General features: G+C 46.9%; 1 protein-coding gene and 1 long non-coding RNA gene across 2 annotated transcripts in view; one reads left to right on the top strand and one right to left on the bottom strand.

The window, feature by feature from the left end:
• The window catches only part of VAT1L (vesicle amine transport 1 like), a 153463-nt gene extending 144476 nt beyond the window's left edge, over window positions 1-8987 (top strand). Inside the window, exons 8-9 of the mRNA XM_037037961.1 lie at window positions 6138-6221; window positions 8117-8987. Of these exons, the coding sequence (XP_036893856.1) occupies window positions 6138-6221; window positions 8117-8215 (183 nt within the window). The 3' untranslated portion in view covers window positions 8216-8987. The remainder of the gene's footprint in view (window positions 1-6137; window positions 6222-8116) is intronic.
• LOC118981236 (uncharacterized) lies at window positions 1622-10033 on the bottom strand. The gene is made up of 3 exons (XR_005065304.1): window positions 9945-10033; window positions 3281-3285; window positions 1622-1634 (listed from the first exon to the last, which is right to left on the bottom strand). It is a non-coding gene; the product is annotated as an uncharacterized LOC118981236 (long non-coding RNA).
• Between the last annotated feature and the right edge of the window lie 9544 nt (window positions 10034-19577).

Below are 19577 nucleotides of genomic sequence, written 5' to 3'. Positions count from 1 at the left end.
ATCTGGAATGCCCACGGGCTTCGCTGAAGCGTGAACCGATGGTACAGGGTCAACTCTGATAGGCTGTGGTCCATGTGGGGGCTAAATAAACGAATTGGGAACACATTTTTTAAACTGTGAAATTCTTATTGTTGTGATTAGCCTATTTAATAAGTAAAACTGGGATCTCTTAGGACAGAGAAAGCATGTCCACTTCACCCATTACTCTACACGTAGCTCCTGCAATAGTGCTTTGGCACTGGTGAGTGAGTGACTAAATGCACAAATGGGTAGAATAGCAAGTATCACTTAACATATCAAAAAGCTGAGGGACACAGAGATGAAGTGACTTGCTGGAATGGTATTACGGACTCAAAGCAGAGCCTAGGACTCACCTGGGATCTCCTGCCACCATCCACCTGGGATAGTACTAAGGTGGACAAGAGTGTCAGGACAAGAGTGTCCCCAGGACAAGAGTGTCAGAAAAGGCCCAGATGGCCTCTGTACTCGGGATCCTGGCATCATAAGGGGTTTGAATGACATGACTCGGATTTCTTCCCACTGTCCCGATGGAAAAACAGCTCCGCAGAGATGGCCCAAGAATGCCCAGAATCCCTAGTTCTGGGAAATACAGCTACTAAGACCAGAGCTGGCCGGCATTGCAGATGACATTGGAGTCACAGACTGGGTGTGGGAACCATGCCCTGATTATGAACAGACTCCACTGGGCCCCGGGTAGCAATGAAGGACCACCAAGAGACAGCTGCCTGGGCCAGGGGTTCTAGGATGTGGACAGACGGGAGAGAAACCTCCGGGTACAGCTTAGCCACTTGTATCTCACTCTGTCCACACACCCATGTGCTCCCTCTCCCATTCATTCACTCACTCATTCATCCAGTGTCTATCCTACGCCAGGTACTTCTTTGCACTGGGGTCCCAAAGGTTATTGCCATTTTCCAGCCACCTAGAGCTTCACTCCCTCATATGGTTGTCACGAGCCCCGTGCAGCCATGGGGCGTGTGAAGTGTGGCTAGTCTGAATTGAGACATGGTATAAGTATAGAATACATCCTGGATTCCAAACACCTAGTACAAAAAGAAAAGGAATGTAAAATAGCTCATTAACACTTTACTATATACATTGAAATAATAATACTTTGGAGTACATTATTAACATTAATTTCACCAGTTTCTTTTTACATCTCTTACTGTGATAATTAGAGAAGTTTAGTTACAGCTGTAGCAGGTCAAGAGACCTGCCGCCTAGCAGAGAAAGGCTGATGAGCACCGTTCAAGCCCGAGGGAGAGGGTAACATTACTGGCCCAAGGTGCTGAGGGAGCCCAAAGGACTTAGCCCAAACTGTGATGAGCAAGCTGAGGGGGCACAGAGCAGCTTCCTAGAAGAGTTCACATGCAGATCAAGAGTCCCAAGACAACTGTGGGCTGCCCCCAGGACCAGGACCCTCAGGGGAAAACCCCATCTGTGCAGAGGCCCGGAGCTGAGAGGCCCAGTGAGGTCCAGATGCGTCTCCAGGGACAGCAGTGAGAGGGAAGAGGGGAGGGGGAGCAATGAAGCCGGAAAGGCCAGGAGATGCCAGCTCCTGGAGATGAGTCTGGTGCTGTCCAGCAGGGTTTGAGTGTGGGCCACGTGCAGAGCTTTTAATTTCCTAGGAGCCACATTCAGAAAGGTAAAAAGCAGGTGAAATTAACTTTAGTAAAATGTTTTACTTAACCCATTTAAAATATCATTTTGACATGTAAACGATGTCAACCATTCTTAGTGAGATCTCTGTGTTCTTTTTTATTAAGTCTGTGACATTGGGTGTGCACGTCACAGACTGTGTGCATGCGCAGGGCCGCTGTGCCAGCACAGGTCTGCTGGACTTTTCTCTGGGGTGTGCCTTAGAAAGTTCTCTCTGGAGGTGCAGGAGAGACAAATGGCTTTCTGGTGGCTGTCACCACCATCTGGGTACTGTCACCTACTGAGGCACTGTAGTTTATAAACTGGCAACATGGGAGCAAACTTTCCTTTCACAGACTTTACCCTGTGACCGGTTATCTGGAGGCCCTGTTAGGATGCAGACTGCAGAGTGCTGTCCTGGGTTTTGTCCAAAGTTCTGAAAAGGGGAAGCTGCTCGTTCAGTTCCCCTCTGGTTCTAACCACCATGCAGACGCCGACCTGGAACAGACTCCTTCAATTGTTCTACCTCTGGGCTCCCTATCTGTGAAACTGTAATGCCAATACTTGCCTCAAAGGCTTGGTGCACAGATAAAAAACTGAAGCAACGTATGTTGAAATGCCTCACACTGTGCCTGATATAGAACTGATCAGAAAATGGTAGTTTCCTTCTTTCTAAGTTACCATCGAAAGGGCTCTCTCGTATCTCCAAGAGCAGCTAAGAGGAAGTGAACTCAAACAGCGTGACTGGGGATCAGACTGCCTTCGCCGTTTGCTGGAAAGACTCCTAACCCTTTCTCCAACCCCCATGCAAGGGACTTCAAGGACTCAGTTCATTTCAGGAAGAAATGTCTAAAAATACGCAGATTAGAACCAGCCCTGCAAGGGGGGCTTTTTTCCCAGCATAACAATATGCATTAACTGGTAAGAAAATACCTTTTTCATTTCCCTGGGCTCTATCTTATTGGAAAATCAGCTTAAAAATTGTTCCTTATCTTCAAGGAGCTTCCAGGTGTTGAACAACTTGCTGGGGTAATAAACAATGGAATTCTGGGAAATCATTATGTGAGATGTTACCTACCACTTTCCCCTGCCTTTGAGAATCAAATCCAGCGATACAGTCTAGGTGGCATTAGGAAAAAATATCGGTTTTGAAATCTGACAAACGTGAGTTTGAATCACGATTCTGTGGCTGATAGCCATAGAATCTTGGGGCAAATTGCTTACCCCTATGAGTATCGAAGTACTTTCTGCAAAATGGGTATGACATATCTTTGCAATGTAAGAGTTGCACATGCAAGGTGGGAATGTATTAGTTATCTATAGTTGCATAACTAATCACCCCCAAACTTATCAGCTCAAAACAACATCTATGATCTCACAGTGTCTGTGGGTGAGGAATCTGGGCGTGGCTTAGCTGGGTTCTTAGGCTCAGGACCTCTCCAAAGGCTGCAATCCAGGTGTCAGCCAGGGTTCAGGTTTCATTTCAAGGCCCAAGCTCTCTCACTGGCCACTGGCCCTGCCCTGTGGGCCTATGGAGATAGGGCAGCTCATGTCATAAGAGCAAGAAGGCAAGAGGAGTCAGAGAAAGAGAGACTGCAAGACCGAAGTCTATTATTATAACCTAATCTTGGACGCGACATCCCATCACTTCTGCTGTGTTCTATTGGTTAGAAGCAAGTCACTAGGTGTAGGCCACAGTCCCAAGGAGGGGATTACACATGGGTGTGTCAGGAAGTGAGGACATTTAGAAGCTGTCTGCCACAATACTTACAGATTTCCAGTAAATGGTAGCTGTCATAATGACCAAATATGAGAGAACTTTGCAAAGTAACGTTCACTGCAGGAACAGATGCAATCTCCTGGATTATGTATTAGGGTTGAGAAATTTAAGAATCATGTGACGCCATCAGTCTATCAAAGATCTTGATTTTGCCCGACGCTGGGTTATGCAGAGTCTACATTTACAGATGCGTTTAATTTATATTAAATTCAGATTTGGTAACTTGTTACCAAATAGCAATGTTTGGACACCAGAGGTAAAAGGCATATACCTCCCCTATGTAATGTTTTATCATATATCTAGTTATGTTAGGATGCCCATGTTTTTCTGGGGATGCAAATAAAAATATGCATCTTGTTCTTCTCCTGGAGCAATATTATAAAGGATTGGATCCTTCTGTATGTTCTTTATAATTAGCACTTTAACAGCCATGGAGCATTTCCACTCAGTAGATAAATATAAGAGTCATGGTTTACTTAACCATTCCCCTTGTTTGTGATATGTCACTTGCTTTAATGTTTTGCCATGAAAAGCAATGCTGTGATTGAGTATCTTTTGTGTGGTAAGTCCCCCCTCATAATTTGAATAATGTCTTTAGGATAAAATCTCAGGAAAAGCAATTAGAATACACACATTTTAATGGGTCTGTCAAGTTTTTATCCAAATGAGAAAATGGCTTTGGTTTTTATATAAGCAAACATTGCTCCATCCGCTCCAGATTGAGCTCCTCAAAGGCAGATACCCTAGGTTAGTTTTTACATTTTTTTAAAACATGGCATCTTGCCTCAAAGCAACATTTAATGAGTGTTGTGGGCTGAATGAGCAAAATATTTGAAAATCTGAGACTTTAGGAAAAATATGTAGGCTAAATCTATTGAAACACTTTAAAAAAAAATCAGGAGATGTTGCATTTCCATTTAGAAATCCCTAAGAGATGTGAGGGAGGTATCCATACCAAGCACTGGGTTCTCTTTTGCCCTTTTCTTATCTCACTGAATCCTCACAGCACCCCCTACAGTTCATTTTTCACACAGCAACAGAATGAAATGCTCCAAGCACAATCAGATTAGGTCGAAACTTCGCTTTAATAAAGGGTCCCAGGAGACATTTGTCGGCCCCCAACATTGGAAAAGAAACAGTATGTCCTCTTTTCTATGAAGAATACTAGTTCTCTGGAGATGTCTACTTGGTTGGACACAAAATTTTCACCCAATACCAAGAATCATGGGAGTTTTCTTGAATGTAGTTAACCCCAGGGAATGAGTCATTTTAGCCAAACTGTAAGTCAGAGTGATAAAATATTTAGGTAAGCGTGGCACAAATGACCCTGAGAAAGTATTTTTATTGGTCAAGATTCACTCTGGCGGATGTGTCCTGCTACTCCGCAGCACGTACATCTTGGAATTCCACCGTACTTCCGCCCCCCCAAACCCCTTTTTAAAAAAAAATTTTAAAGAGTCCCAAAGAAGGTGGACCCAAAGAGGAACACACCAAGGCACATCATCATTACATTAGCAAAGATTAAAATGAAGGAGAGAATCCTAAAAGCAGCAAGAGATAAGGGGACAGTCACCTACAAAGGAGTTCCCATCAGACTGTCAGCAGATTTCTCAAGAGACCTTACAGGCAAGAGGGGCTGGAAAGAAGTATTCCAAGTTATGAAAGGCAAGAATTTACATCCAAGATTGCTCTATCCAGCAAAGCTTTCATTTAGTATGGAAGGACAGATAAAGTGCTTCCCAGATAAGGTCAAGTTAAAGGAGTTCATCATCACCAAGCCCTTACTATAAGAAATGTTAAAGGGACTTATCTAGCCCTGGATGGTGTAGCTCAGTGGATTGAGCGCGGGCCTGCGAACCACACGATCTCGGTTCAATTCCCAGTCAGGGCACATGCCTGGGTTGCAGGCCAGTTCCCAGCAGGGGACTCATGAGAGGCAACCATACATTGATATTTCTCTCCCTCTCTCCTTCCCTTCCCCTCTAAAGATAAATAAATAAAATTTAAAAAGTAATAAAGGGACTTATCTAAGAAAAAGAAGATAAAAATATGAACAGTGAATGGACAGAAAACTCACAGTTATTAACAACTACACCTAAAACAAAAGCAAACTAAGCAGACATCTAAAATGGGTAGAGCCACAGAAATGGAGATCACATGGAGGGTTAGCATTTGGAGTGGGAGGAGGAGAAGGGGGGAAAAGATACAGAGAATAAGTAGCATAGACAGTAGGTAGAAAATAGACAGGGGGGAGGGCAAGAATAGTGTGGGAAATGTAGAAACTAAAGAGCTTATGACACATAGACATGAACTAAAGGGGGAAAGGTGGGTGGGAGGGGGTGTGCAGGGTGGAGGGGAATGAAGGGGGGATGGGACAACTGTAATGGCATAATCCATAAAATAATTTTTTAAAAAAGAAATTTTAATTTGCTGATTTCAGGAGCTATCATCATCCTCATGTTCCAGACCCAAGACACCAAGTTGTACAGATGAGAGTGTGTGAGCACCACAGCTTATTTGAACCCTTCATCCAAAAAAAAAATGATCTCAGGTTTTGCCACTAAACTGGAACCACAGTGCCCTCTGGTGGGCATCTGGTGGCTTGGTTTTTCCAGGCCCTCTACACTGGCAAGAAGATTGCACTTGCAATCTTCTGTCACTTCGATCTACTTTGCACTTGCATTTTTCTGTCACTCAGGTGAAGGAGGCCATGCAGCGGATCCATGACCGAGGCAACATCGGCAAGTTAATTCTGGATGTAGAGAAGACCCCAACTCCACTGGTGAGTCAAAAGCAGAGGGATCTGTCCCATCCAGCACGTGAGAGCTGATCAGGTGCAGGCACAGGTCGGGCAGGGGGAAATGCAGGCAGCTCATGGGCTGGCAAAGGCAACCCATGAGAATCAAATACTTGCACGAATGAGGGATGTCGCAAACTGAGACGAATGCTGCGGAGGAAAGGAAAATTCTTCCCTGAGAGTGTTTCAAGAGCAATGTGGGGGCAGTCAGGAAAGGACAGAACAATGGACTGTGTCCACAACCAGTGCTATCTATTGGCTGCCACGAACAGGAGAAATTCCTGGTAAAAATCTAATAAATTCACATTCACATACTGAACAGACTGGTGCCAACTGCCTCTGAGATGCCTCCCGATGATTCCATTGATTTTGTTTTCTTTTTTTTTTAAGATTTAATTTATTTATCCTTGGAGGGGAAGGGAAGGAGAGAAGGAGAGAAATATCAATGTATGGTTGCTTTTCTTGAGTTCCCTGCTGGGAACTGGCCTGCAACCCAGGCATGTGCCCTGACTGGGAATCGAACCGCGATCGTGTGGTTCTCAGGCCCGCGCTCAATCCACTGAGCTACACCAGCCAGGGCTGTTTTCTTTTATTGGAATAAAACCCCTATATCCAGGGATCTCACCAGGAATGAAGTGCAACCAAACTCACGTCCCAGACGCTCTCACAGTGGCCACTTGAGGAGGGCTGTGCGGTGTGGAGGTCAGAAGCTGCCATCCGACCCTGTGACTCGAAGGCCAGCTCTGAGCTCCTGTGTGTGACCTGGGCAATTACCTGGCCCTCTGGCTTCCGTCCCCCTGTTTGTAAATTGGAGATTGAGAAGTTCTCAGAATTATATGCATAAAACATTGTCTCATACACACTAAATTCCAGGAATGATTTGACAAAGAAAATACTTAGGAAAGTTTGTTTGTTCTCACCTTTAAACTTGGAGCTGCATCAGTCATTTATGAAGAGGAAGAACAAAAATGTCTGGCATGGTTTAGTTCAAAGTGCGCATCTTCAAAAGTGCTTATTGGGCTTCTGTAACCATAATGTAGTTTAAGTGTGAAGGCCATCTCCCTCAATGAAGGGTGGTTACATGAGACGGTATTTTACAGTGTATAAGTGACTGATGGCAATAAGGATTTAGTTTCATGAATGCTGTGGCAACAAATGTTCTGCGGCAGATGGGGGGACCAGGCTGAGGAGGAGAAGGCGGCTGGGCTCCTGGGTCTTGTGCGGACCTGTGTTGTGTTCTTCAAACAAAGACCAAGTCCGTTTCAGCCCCAGCAGTAAAAGGCAGGCAGGTCTAGAGACACCCCGGACTGCTTGTTGCTTTCGAGCCCAATAGCTGGCACTGGCATCCCACCTGTCTCCGTTGCATGTGAGGTCCTGCTGGGCACTGGGGCAGGGAGGAAGGCCTGGCTGACCCTGGAGGGCATGGGCGGTTCTTATCAGAGCAGGAGCTGAGAAGCATACCTTGCAAGGTGGGAGCTGAAACCCTGCCTTGGCATCTCTCATGCGCTTGTTCCTGAATCTCGGGAGGGCTTTCCCCCTTGGGGAAGCAAAGGAGTGATAGAGAGTGGGCCGGCTTGGGTCTGTATTTGGAGCATTGCTGGGGGGAGGGGGGGTGGAGACTGCAGTCCATCAGGATGGAAGAGCAGGCTTACAGGACTCCTCTCCCAAAGTCCAAATACTTGCCCCGAAATCCTTAGCTCAGAGACTGCTTCCTGCAATGCCCAACCTAAGACAGCTAATATGGCACTGCCCTCCGGGGGGAGCAGGCAACTGTAGCTCCTGGCCCTTAAAGGAGTCCTGTCAAGTGGCTTTATCAGTTGCTTGAAGAAGGTGGGGGTCAGGTTGCAGAGCTGTCTCACAGGTCCGCTGTTGCATTACAGATGGCCAATGACAGCACGGAGACCAGTGAGGCGGGAGAAGAGGAGGAGGACCATGAGGGCGACAGCGAGAACAAGGAGCGGACGCCCTTTATACAGTAACCCAGGCCCCAGCCAGAAGCACGAAGGGCGGTTTGGAAGAAGAGGGGTGAGCTGAGGAAGCTCTCCTGCACCCCAGTGAACAAACCCTGTAGTCCAGTGCGTGTCGTGTTTGTCTGCAGTCGGCTGAGCTAAAAAGCTTTTGATCACTGTTGTTTTTTGAAATTAAGTGCCAATCCTGTTCCATGCAGTATTACGTCCCACCCCTTCTGTGTATCACCCTCTCCCCTCCCCCCTGTCCCAAGACCATCCATCTTTGGGTCCTTCTCCACAGTTCTAGAACAGCCTTGCCAATTAACACAAGCCCACAGGCCCAATGCCTAAGAGACCAGGCATGGACAAAGACAAGTTTAGATGGAAAGGTGTGATCACAGAGCACTGTCCAGATCCGAGAATTCTTCAGGCCAGTGACACTTTTCGCTGCCAGCCACCCGAGCTCCTGGTGAGAGCACGTGCCAATGCGGCTGGGCAGAGAGAGGGTGGACCAGATTGTTTCAAGAGCCTATCAGTTGAGGATCTCTCCAAATAGTCCTTTCTCTCTCCCCCGTAAGAGGCAACTTCCTCATAGTCACTCGGTTGTTTCATGGTCGGAAGGTGGGGCGCTCCCTGCATCCCTTCAGTGGTCCCCATTCATAAACGCAGGGAGACAGATGTGGTTTTTTCAGGATGAAAGATGGGTCAACAGCAGGAGCTGAAGGACCAGCCACAGAAACCTGGGAAACCACATCTCATGAGCTAAATCCTCTCCTCCCTCACCGTACATATTGTACTTTAATTTTAAGAAAACTGATTGCGTGTGGGACTACTTCAGCAACCATGACCAAAGCTCATCTGCGTCCGCACACTCCCCATCTGCGTTACCCAGTGTGCTGCACTCACTTCCTAGGAGCGAGCCGCCACCTTGACTGTGGCCGCCCCCAGGGGAGGCTTCCCTGGTGGACCACATTTGGAAAAGATCACTGAGCAAACTTGCACTTGCCAAAGCATGTTTCAACATGTAACACATTTCTACTGGTACGAAAGCTGATGTTCAGTATCACATGCCAAATGCGTGGTCCCTCTCCTCTGAAATATAAAATTATGGTGCAGACTTTTTGCAGAGCCCCTGTATTGGGGGAACTGGGGACCAAACTCAATTACACACCCTTGTTCAATTTTCCAGCTCCGACACTGTGAAGAACCCCCACCCTTTGCCCCATCCCACTTGGCACAGCTGAGGTGAAATGGGCCCCTGCAGGAAGAGAAAGAGGCTCCGAAAGGGGCTCCTCCTTCCTTCCTCCCACCCCTTTGTCCCAAAGGGCTGATTCCATCACACACAAAACACACTGGCGACACAGGAGGCCCACACGACTGGCACCCGACTCACTTTACACGCTGGGAGATGCTGGAGGGCTCCTGCACCGCCCGATCTGCCCACTGGTGAGCCTTGGGGTAGACCCAAATCCTCCGCAAAGTAAGGGGAATGAACGTGTCTCCGCAGTTACCTGTTTTATCTCCAAAGTCGTTTGTGACAAATGTCGCCTCATCAGTCATGCTCTTCCTACCCTAAGCTTGTGGTGACTTATTTATACCGAGTATTTACCTGAAGGCAGAGCGTGCTGTTGCGAACGCACAAGGAAAACACGGAGACGAGAAAGGCGCTGCCATGGGATGTGCAGAGAGGAGGGCCTCCCCACTCCTCCTCCCTGCCTGCCGCAGGGCGCCGGCCGTCTGGCTCGGCGCCAGGTCGCACGTCGGGGTTCCATCCGAACTCCTTTGCCAAATGCGGTACCACTGGTCGTGTTTCTCCCATACCCAAGCTGACCATGGGGTCTTAAGAAGACCTCTCTGTCGTTTCCATCCAGCTACCCAGGTGACACTCCCGGTGCGCTGGACAGAAATGGCATTTTCTAGGGCTGAGCACAGAGCCAGGGGTCACGTCAGAGTTCCCCTCGGCCAGGCACGTGGGCACTCCACATTCGGAACCCGGCGGGCCTGCGTGAGGAGAAACATAAAAAGTCATTCCACCCCAAGTCTGTTTTTCCAACTAGCAAGAGTAACACAATAATTACAAATAATGCCAGCTGGTTAAAGAAAACCCTTTCGTCTCCTCGGAATACAGAATGAGAGAACTAGACTCTGACTAATGTGATCAATTTGTGCCATGAAGGACAGGGAAAAAGAGAATCAAAATTACCTGTTAAACGCGCTCTCGCCTGGAGCGCCCTCCTCCCTGCCCCGTGAGGTTGCTCTGGAGGAAGTGCAAGGAGCGTCTCAGTCTGCCTTAAAGGCACCGTGAAGTCAGCTTGACTGGAGTGAACTGAAACATCGTCTAATGTGTTTGTGGCTTTAGAGCTTTTGTTATATTGTGCCTACAAAGCAAATTATGTTTACATAAAAATATAAATAAAATATTCAGCATAGCATAACCTCGCCTGGCATGAGTCACTTCACATAAATCGTTGCTGGGAAAGCAGCGCTCCCGACCCCCAGTGAAGTGTAAGGAATGGGTGACTAAAAAAGGAAAACCAAAAAATCAGTGCTAGAAGACTCTCCAGATTCCGAACTGGGGACTACACAGAAAACAGAGGGTGGAGATGAAAGAAGCCTTTACAAAGACGTTCAAGTTTCCCTGAGCAGGGAAGTAGAGCCATTAACTAAAAAGACTACCCAAAACATTACCATCATCATCTAATTACAACAACAATAACTGCCCTGGTGGTGTAGCTCAGTGGATTGAGTGTAGGCCTGCAAACCAAAGGGTTGCCGGTTCGATTCCCAGTCAGGGCACATACCTGGGTTGTAGGCCAGGGCCCCAGTAGGGGGGCATGTGAGAGGCAACCACAAACCAATGTTTCCCTCTCTTTCTCATTCCCTTCCCCTCTCTCTAAAAATAAATAGTCTTTAAAAATATAACAGTAATTATAATGGCATTTATAAGGCACCTACCTACTATATGCTGTTAAAAGAGGTAAATACATGTGTACAATATCAATTCACTGGCCTTACCCGACAGCCCTGAGAGGCAGGGCTTATCACTGCCATTTTATAGGTGATCCACCTGAAGCATAAGGGAGTTCAGCTCTTGCCCAAGTCACACAGCTAATAAGTGACCAGAGCCAGAATTTCTGAACCAAGCCAGAATCCATGCTCCTAACTGCTGCATCGTGTTCTCTTGCCTTAAATAAACTTAAAATGTGATGCATTTCAAATGACCATCCCTTGGTCACTAGAAACTCTTTAGGGATCTTGTTTCCTCTGATTCAAGGATATGTCTGTCAATTTGTTTTGCTTAGAAGCACATAACATGCGTATCAAGAAGCCCTTTTCCCTCCCGGCCCCTCTGCAAGCGTTCAGTGCAGTGCTGATTTCAAAACACAGACAGCAACCACTTTTATTTTCGTGATCTGATATCCTCAAGGTTATCAAAGAAATACACAAAAGTAAATCTCCAAAGGCTAAGATTTCACAAAGAAGGAATTCGTGATGAGGGAGGCTTCATTGTGTTTTCCCGATTTCTCAGCAGGAAGCCAGGAAAAAAAGGAGAGCTACTCCCGTGTCAATGAAACACCACCATCGACACACCTGAGTTTACAAAGTAGAAAAGTCAGTCACACTGATCGTCAGTGAAAGAAACTCTTGCAAGGCCATGGCACAAGGGGTTTTTCCGCACGTCCGCAATTGATGCTCGGGTGCCCCGTGCAAATCGCACGGCCTGATGTGGCCAGCGTCAGCGCACCACCACACCTGAACTCAGGTGGCAGCCTCAACTGGAATCTGAACTGAAACCCACCTTCACCCAAAACTCTGAGGATGGGGAAGAAAGAGGTCTAGCGGTAGGAAACAAAACTCTTGTCAGCAGTGTGGTCAGGCAGGGTTGTAATGGAAGCAAATCTTTCAAAAGCCATTTAGGGCACAGCAAAACATTTTTGTAAAAGCAGAGGTGAGGACTTTTGAAGGGCACACTGGAGGAACGGAGAGCAGAGCGGTGGAGCTGGAATACACGTGTGCAGGAGTGGAGTGGTGGAGACATGCGTGATGGGAAGCTAGTACCAGGTCTGGAAACCTCTGAATGCCAACCCGATAACCTTGGATTGCCACAGGAAGAAGGAGACACTGTACAATGGGGAGAGGAAAAGCTTGCGGTGTGGAGGCAATTACTAAAAGTAAATGCAGCATTTAATGGACAGAGAGGTATGAGAAGGCTACAGGTGGTCTGGAGTTAGGTGTCAAGTGCTGTGCCTAGTTCAGGTCCTCCAGAGTCAGACACTGATACAAGGAGTTGGACATCAGCAGTGTTGGGAGGTGGTCCTGAGAAACAAGGATGTTGGAAAAGGCACATAAATAGGAAAGAGAAGGCAATTCAGGGTGTGCCAATGAGCAGGCTGCCACCAGAGGCATGGCCACAGCTGTCCCACTTGAAAGGTGAGGAAGTGGTCTGTTTGCTCTGCTTAAAAGGCTCAGTATCAGGGAGGGGAGCAGGGGGTGTGGGCGGGGCACCTTACAGATGTGACCTTTGACTGCACTTAGCATGTTCCTGGGCAGAGACCAGAGACTGTGGGACATTGTTTACCTCAGTTCTGGCGGCCAAACACTGGAAATAAAAATCTTCCCTCCTCTGACTCTCTCTAGGATTTGCTTAATTAGAGAAGAGCTTTGCCCACCAACCACAGATGGTGAACGTGGTTCAATAATCTCTTAACAGCCCTTATCAGTTGCCAATAGAAAGAGGGGGGAGAGGAGAGAACATAAACAGGAGGAATATGTTTATTACTCTCTAAACCCCCCACCTACTATCGATAAGCGACTCAGTCCCTCCTAAACTTGTTTAGCTGAAGAGATGGCCAAGGCTCCCAAGAAAGGTGAGGAAGCTGTCCCACCGTTCCATCCATACCCATGCATCCTTGGTTGAGGACTATGCCCCCTGACTGTGTCGATTCCCTGACATTCCTGATGTTTGCTTTGTGTGAACGGAGCACAGTGCGGTAGACAGCCACGAGAAGCCGCTGGAGTGCATGGGAACAGCGAGCGAGGACACATGGGACAAGTGTGCACAGCTCCTACTGCAGTTGTTCCAGGGAACCTACTCTTTATTCTGAAATTGGACAGGGACGCTTTTAAGGCTTTCCACAAACCCTGCTCCGGTCTTACTAACCACGCCCTCCTTCCAGCTGCCTTGTTTGCCCAGATCGCCCCTTCTCTTTCTGCTTTTGCTTCGTGAGTGGTCTCTTGACTTAGCAGAGATGACCAAAATGCCTCTCCATCTCACTGTGAACATTCACTTCATTGGGATCTTCCTGCCAAGTTCAGGTCTTCCCGAAATATGGGGCCAGAGAATCTAGGGTCCTGTGTTGCATAAAACCATGTTTGTTCTGCAAATTTGTAATGAACACTTACTGGGTGCAGGACCCTCTTCTGGGTTCTAGAAATAGAAAGAAAATAAGGTGCAGACCTTCCTTGAGAAATTTATAGTCTAAAACTATACAATGTTGTAGTTTTAGACTATATACACTATTTAGACTATTAGTGTATTTGTAATGTTGTCCAATACAAATACACAGGGTGGGGCAAATGCAGGTTTCTAGTTGTTTATATCAAAAATAATCCAATAATAGATCATAATACGAGAACAAATTCTGCACACTCACAGTTGTAAACCTATGTTCGCCCCACCTTGTATGGGAGCCACATACAAAGTTGCATTTTCTTGTAGTCACTTAAAAAGGTAAAGAGAAACAAGGAAATGTAATTTGAATATTTTATTTACCCCAGTACACACAGAATGTTATCATGTCAACATATAGCTAACATAACAGTTATCAACGAGATATTTTGCAGTCTACTGTTCATACTAAGATTTCAGAATCTGGCACATGGAGATTTTTTTACTTGCAGCACATCCCCGTTCAAACTTGGCACCCTGAAGTGCTCCACAGGCAGCGTTTGTGACAAGTGGCTTCCATTCTGGACAGCCAGAATGACAGGAAAGGCAGAAGTGGACACCAAGACATGCAACACCGGCTCCAACGAGGCCAAGGTGAAGGCAGCAGGTGCACAGGCAAATCGGGGTCAATTCCGTGATGCAAGGGGATGGGGAAGACAGCGAGCATCCTTGGAGAACCTGGCGCTGGAACACAGCCTTTTAAGATGAGTGGGTGTTGCTCACGAGGGGCAATGTACTTAAAACACACAGAGTAGAGCCTGGGACACAGCACTCACTACACATCAGCTTCCTTTCCCACCTCCATCTGCCCATGATGGAAGAACGAGATGACTGGGGAACACTCAGGAGCTTTCCTCCTTTTTGTAACAATGTGCAATATATATAATAGGTCTCAGTATTTGCATCCAGATTTGCTTGTGGGAGAAAAAATAAGTTGTTATGGACTGAATGTTTTTGTCCCCACCCCAACCCCCAACCTCCCCAGTCCATAGGTTAAAATCCTACCATCCACCACACAGTGGCATAGGAGATGGGCCTTTGGGAGGCATGGTAATCTGGATAAGATGAGGTCACGAGGGTGGAGCCCTCATGAATGGGATTAGTGCCCCTATCAGAGTCCTGAGAGAGCTGCCTCCTCTCATTCTCCCCTGTGTGACAACACAACAACCGCTCAACAGTCTGCAACCTCATGAGAGTCTGACCATGTGGGCAGCTGATCTGGGACTTCCAGCCTCCAGACCGTAAGACATAAATTTCTGTGGTTGATGAGCCACGGAGTTGACGATACTTCGTTAGAGCAGCCTGGACCGTCTAAGACAACAGAAGTGTTTTTGCATTCTCTGCCATGAGCAGAATGAGCAGAGCTATTACCAGACAAACAAAGCTGCTGGGAAATATGTCCCCTAAGCTATTCAGACTGGCACCCAAATACCCAAACAAAGGAGTGACTCAGGGACAACCAAAACCTCAACACACCGCACACATAAGCACCCACACACAGGCAGTGATTAGGCTCATAAGCCTTGGAATCTTGCAAATCAGGAATCAAATTGGAGCAAATTGCTCAGCATTTGAGCTTTCCTTCACTAAAATGGGGATGATGATATTGTCTATTTCCTAGAATTGTTATGAAGATCAAATGTAATGGTGTATATTTAACCACACTGAAACCATGATGCACAACTCCAGTCTGGAAGCCAGATGGCAAATGCTTTCAAAACAAGTTATTTTTATTTTTTGTTTTTCTGCGTTCATTCAGAGAATAGTGATCAAACACCTAGCATGTTTCCTACAGAGTATTTTTAGTGTATTACTTGGAAAAATAAGAAATACATAGCCTCTGCCATCCAGGACATTATAGTTTCATGATGTGACAACAAATTTTATCTCTTGCACAAATGGCAATTTATTTGTAGATTCTGACTTGGAACTGAGAGCTTATTTGGGTGGAGTGACAAGAGCGGCGTAACTGATGGAAACCGTCCACCAGGAGGAGGTTGGAAAAGCTTGTCTAGGAGCAGTAGCTACCTTCAGGCACATCAGTGGGGAAGAACAAAGTAGATTAGCAGAATGGTTCATTTAGCCATTGCATGTATCAAGAGAAAAGATAAAAGATTAAGAAGACTGGATGATAGAAATCCTTAAATGTCCCTCCACGGGTTCTGGATTTTGCACAAAAGCAAAGGGATTAATCAAGGGATCACTGGAGAACGATCATGGGAAATCTCCCCAAAATGCACTCCACCATTTTACTTGGTCCAGTCAGGGGAGGCGGAACAGACAGAAGTGCCATATTGGAATAATAGTTTTGGGGCTAGTCCAAGGTCCATCCACAGTCCACTTGGTCATGAATTAAGGCAGCATGAGTAGGAGAAAAGGGAAACTCCTCCCTTTCAGGAGAGGGACTGGAAGAGGGTTTGGTGATATAGGCTTTTCCTGGGGAGCTGGGACTCTTGTCCATGGGAGGACCCCAGAAAAAATATCACCACATATCAAAGCTGGGAGTCAAATCTAACAGTGTCACCACCAAGCAAGGAGTTGCTGCCTGGTGTGCCTAGAAGTCAGTACTATGGCACCAGCTTTTGGAAAAGAAAAAAACTTGTACTGTGAGGTCAGCCAGCAAGTCTCAAATCTGTCCCTTGACCTAGGGCTTGGGTCAAGATTTAAGGAGTTTCAGCACCAGATCTTCCTGAACAACAGAGCCTTTGCCTCTAAAAGGGTTTTCAGGGCGTTCAGGTTCTGGTTACATCCTGGTCCTTGGGTTCCATGGGGCAGCAGTTAAGGGTTCACTAGGGTTGCTTGTAAGTGGCATACCCAAGTTTTAAACTTTGGTTCCAGGTCTGGTTAGAAACAGGACCGGACCAGCTGGAGCTGGTTTGTGGTTACAAGAGGACAATGAAACCACACAACAGGCTCATAAACACTCACACTCGTAAAGACTGGACTGACTTTCCAAAACTCTTCCAGCTTAGAGTTCGGAGATTTCCACAGAGCGAAACCAAATCAAGGCAAACCACAAAAACAAAACTAACATTTACTGAGATTATGCTGCTTGCCGGAATGTTACACATGCCTTCACTGAACTGAAACAATAACTGAAAATTAGGCATGCCCCCTGCTTACAGAAAAGGACACTAAAGTTCAGAGGAGTTAGGTGGCCTGCCCACGTTCACCCACCTAGAAAGTAGAGGAACGCTGTCCAGAACCCAGGACTCCACATGGCAGGAAGGCATCTTCCCAGCAGCTGAGAAAGGTGGGACCCACAGTTCTAGATTAACATCTTCCTGGCAAGGTGGTCATTCCCACTACCCACCCCCCCAACTCCTTACCCGTTCCATTCCACTCCCAAAGGGAAAAGAACTTCCTCTCCACCAGCTTTGGTGTGACTCAAGGTCTCTCAGAAAGGTTCTGATTAGCCCAGCTTGGGTCACATGTCCATTCTAAACCAATCATTGAACAAGAGGAATGGATATTCTGATTGGCTAGCCTGGGTCATGTGACCACCGCTGCAACTCATCAGGGTAGGAGCTGGCACCCTGACAGACAACCCTAGAGAACCATATCAAGTGACAGAGGAATAGATCCCCATAGCAAGGGATGGTAGACAATTAAAACTCTGTTCACTATAGCTACAGTATATTGAGTACTCATAGTGCGCCAGATACTGTTTTAAGCCTGTGTAGCAGTCACCACTGATGCCCCACCACATACTTTCTCAGTATAACAGAGTTCACCTGCAGCTGTAGACAGTCCCTGGCACTCTGTCAGCTTCCCGCTGCAAGCACCTGCATCTGACTTTCTTCTGTGCACGCAGGCTTACTCCAGAACCACAGGGCACAAACACACAAAGGAAGCCCAGAATTACTGTGGTGGTAAGTGGGGAATAACATGCCCAGGGGTAGCCTCAGCCATGGAGGATGGGAGCCAGTGGATAAATGCCCGATTCCCTTTCCTCTGCTGTCATGCTTCTGAACCACGTTCCAGAGTATGTCAAGGGTCCCCACGGTGGTAACCTACTCATTAGCTTGTCTTTACTGGCTTTTCCCCCTTCCTTATCTCATTCTCCCCGGCCATGCTGCTGCTTCTTGACACCATCTTCCAAATAAACTATCTGAACCCCAACCTTTATCTAGAGGGCTAGTTTGGGGGAACCCAAATGAAAATAGCATTTTGTGTGTATTAACTTGCCAAATACTCATAACAATCCTGAAGTATTCCCATTTTACTGATGACTAAATGAAGCCCAGAAAGTTAAATAAAATGCCAGAAACTACCCATGGCATGTGAGCTGGGCCCAGAAATCAAACTAAGCTCTCTCTAAATGCCCACGTCACTAAAGACACATGATACCACTTAATAAGCTGGAAAAGTTATTCAAGAACTAAACTAGTGTCAATTAAAATGACTTCCAGGGCCAGACCTGCTCTGTTTCACAGCCCGCCCAGGGAGTGAGAACTGACTGACTGTTTCCCTGACTCTAGAGAACTGTGTCCAAGGCCAGCAGGAGGGGCGCGGCAGCCCTGAGGACTTTAAGGGCTGTGCTGTGAAACCTGACCCCCCCACACACGACAGTGCATTTGATCTTTCCATCCTCTGCAAAAACAAGCATGAACACCTGTGTACTTGGCCCAGGCTAATGCTCAGGTTGATGCTGATGTGAGAGCTGGTATGACTGTTGCTTTTGTTTACAGGCAGGAGTCTGGATATGCCCATGACCCTTCGAGGTTAATCAGCCAGCAAGGCAGAACCTCAGTGCACCATTAAACTGGCCGTTCGAGTGTTATTTATTAACCAGATGAATTAAGAGAGTATCAAAACTCCCATTCTCACTCAGGATCAATTGATCTGCCCTGTCTGTCCATCTGTCTGTCTATCTATTTCTGCTAAAGTGAATAGTATCAAGGAGATTAAACCCAATTCTACAAATATTTCCCAAGGTTTGGCTGTGTGCATGGCCCTGTTTCACAGGCTGTAAAGGATTCACAGACCAATGCAGCCTGCTCACTGGGTGAGTAAGGGGCACACAGCCTGAAAGGGAGACGTGTGTGGGGCCCTAGGGAGCAAAAGTGGGGGAGGCAGCATTGGACAGAAGGTAAGACAGTCTCTGTGGAACAGATGTGCAGTGGAGACTCCGGGGTTTGCCTGCTGAGAACTGAGTTTACTTGCACTTCGGTGGTCAGAGGGGGGACTCTGAAGACCAGTGGCCTGAGTCTGACTCATGGCTACCAAGCTGCATAACCTTGAACAAGTTACTTAATCTCTGGGCTTTTGTTGCCTCCTCTGTAAGAGGAATGATAACATTAACACATTGTCAGGTTGTGGTAGATATGAAGTGAATAAACAGACATAAATGTTTAAATACATGCCTGAGACAGAAGAAACGCTGGTAATTGTGAGGCCTTTTGCCAACTGCATCTGATCTTCCTCTGGGGAACGGCCCCACCCATTGTATGTTGTGTTGGGGATCCTGCAAATCAAAGTGCTCCTCTAGGCAAATGGGACTCATAGCACAGAGAAAGCGAACTACGTGCTCTCCTACTAAGGCAAAGCTTTTTTTTTTTTTTTTTTAAGATTTTATTTATTTATCTTCAGAGGGGAAGGAGAGAGGGAGAGAAACATCAATGTATGGTTGCCTTTCGTGTGCCCCCTGCTGGGAGTTGGCCTGCAGGGAACCGGCCTGCAACCCAGGCATTTGCCCTGGCTGGGAATCGAACCGCGATCCTCTGGTTCACAGGCCCTCGCTCAATCCACTGAGCTACACCAGCCAGGGAAAGGCAAAGCTTAAGAAGGGACATACAAACACAGGAAAGTGCATGGAGCCCATCCGTTCTGATGGTGGTGCCCTGGAAAGGGTCCCCATGACTCCCTGCTACCCAGACCCCAAACCTGCCCATGTTTCCATTTCTTTCCTCAAGCCTAGAGCTTCTGGCTGATCTTCAATTC

This window comes from Sturnira hondurensis, unplaced genomic scaffold (assembly GCF_014824575.4).
Source record: "Sturnira hondurensis isolate 20B ecotype Veracruz unplaced genomic scaffold, ASM1482457v3 Scaffold0023817, whole genome shotgun sequence".
NCBI lineage: Eukaryota > Metazoa > Chordata > Mammalia > Chiroptera > Phyllostomidae > Sturnira > Sturnira hondurensis.
Note: the sequence above shows the minus strand (reverse complement) of the source record. Positions and strands in the feature narration are given on the sequence as shown.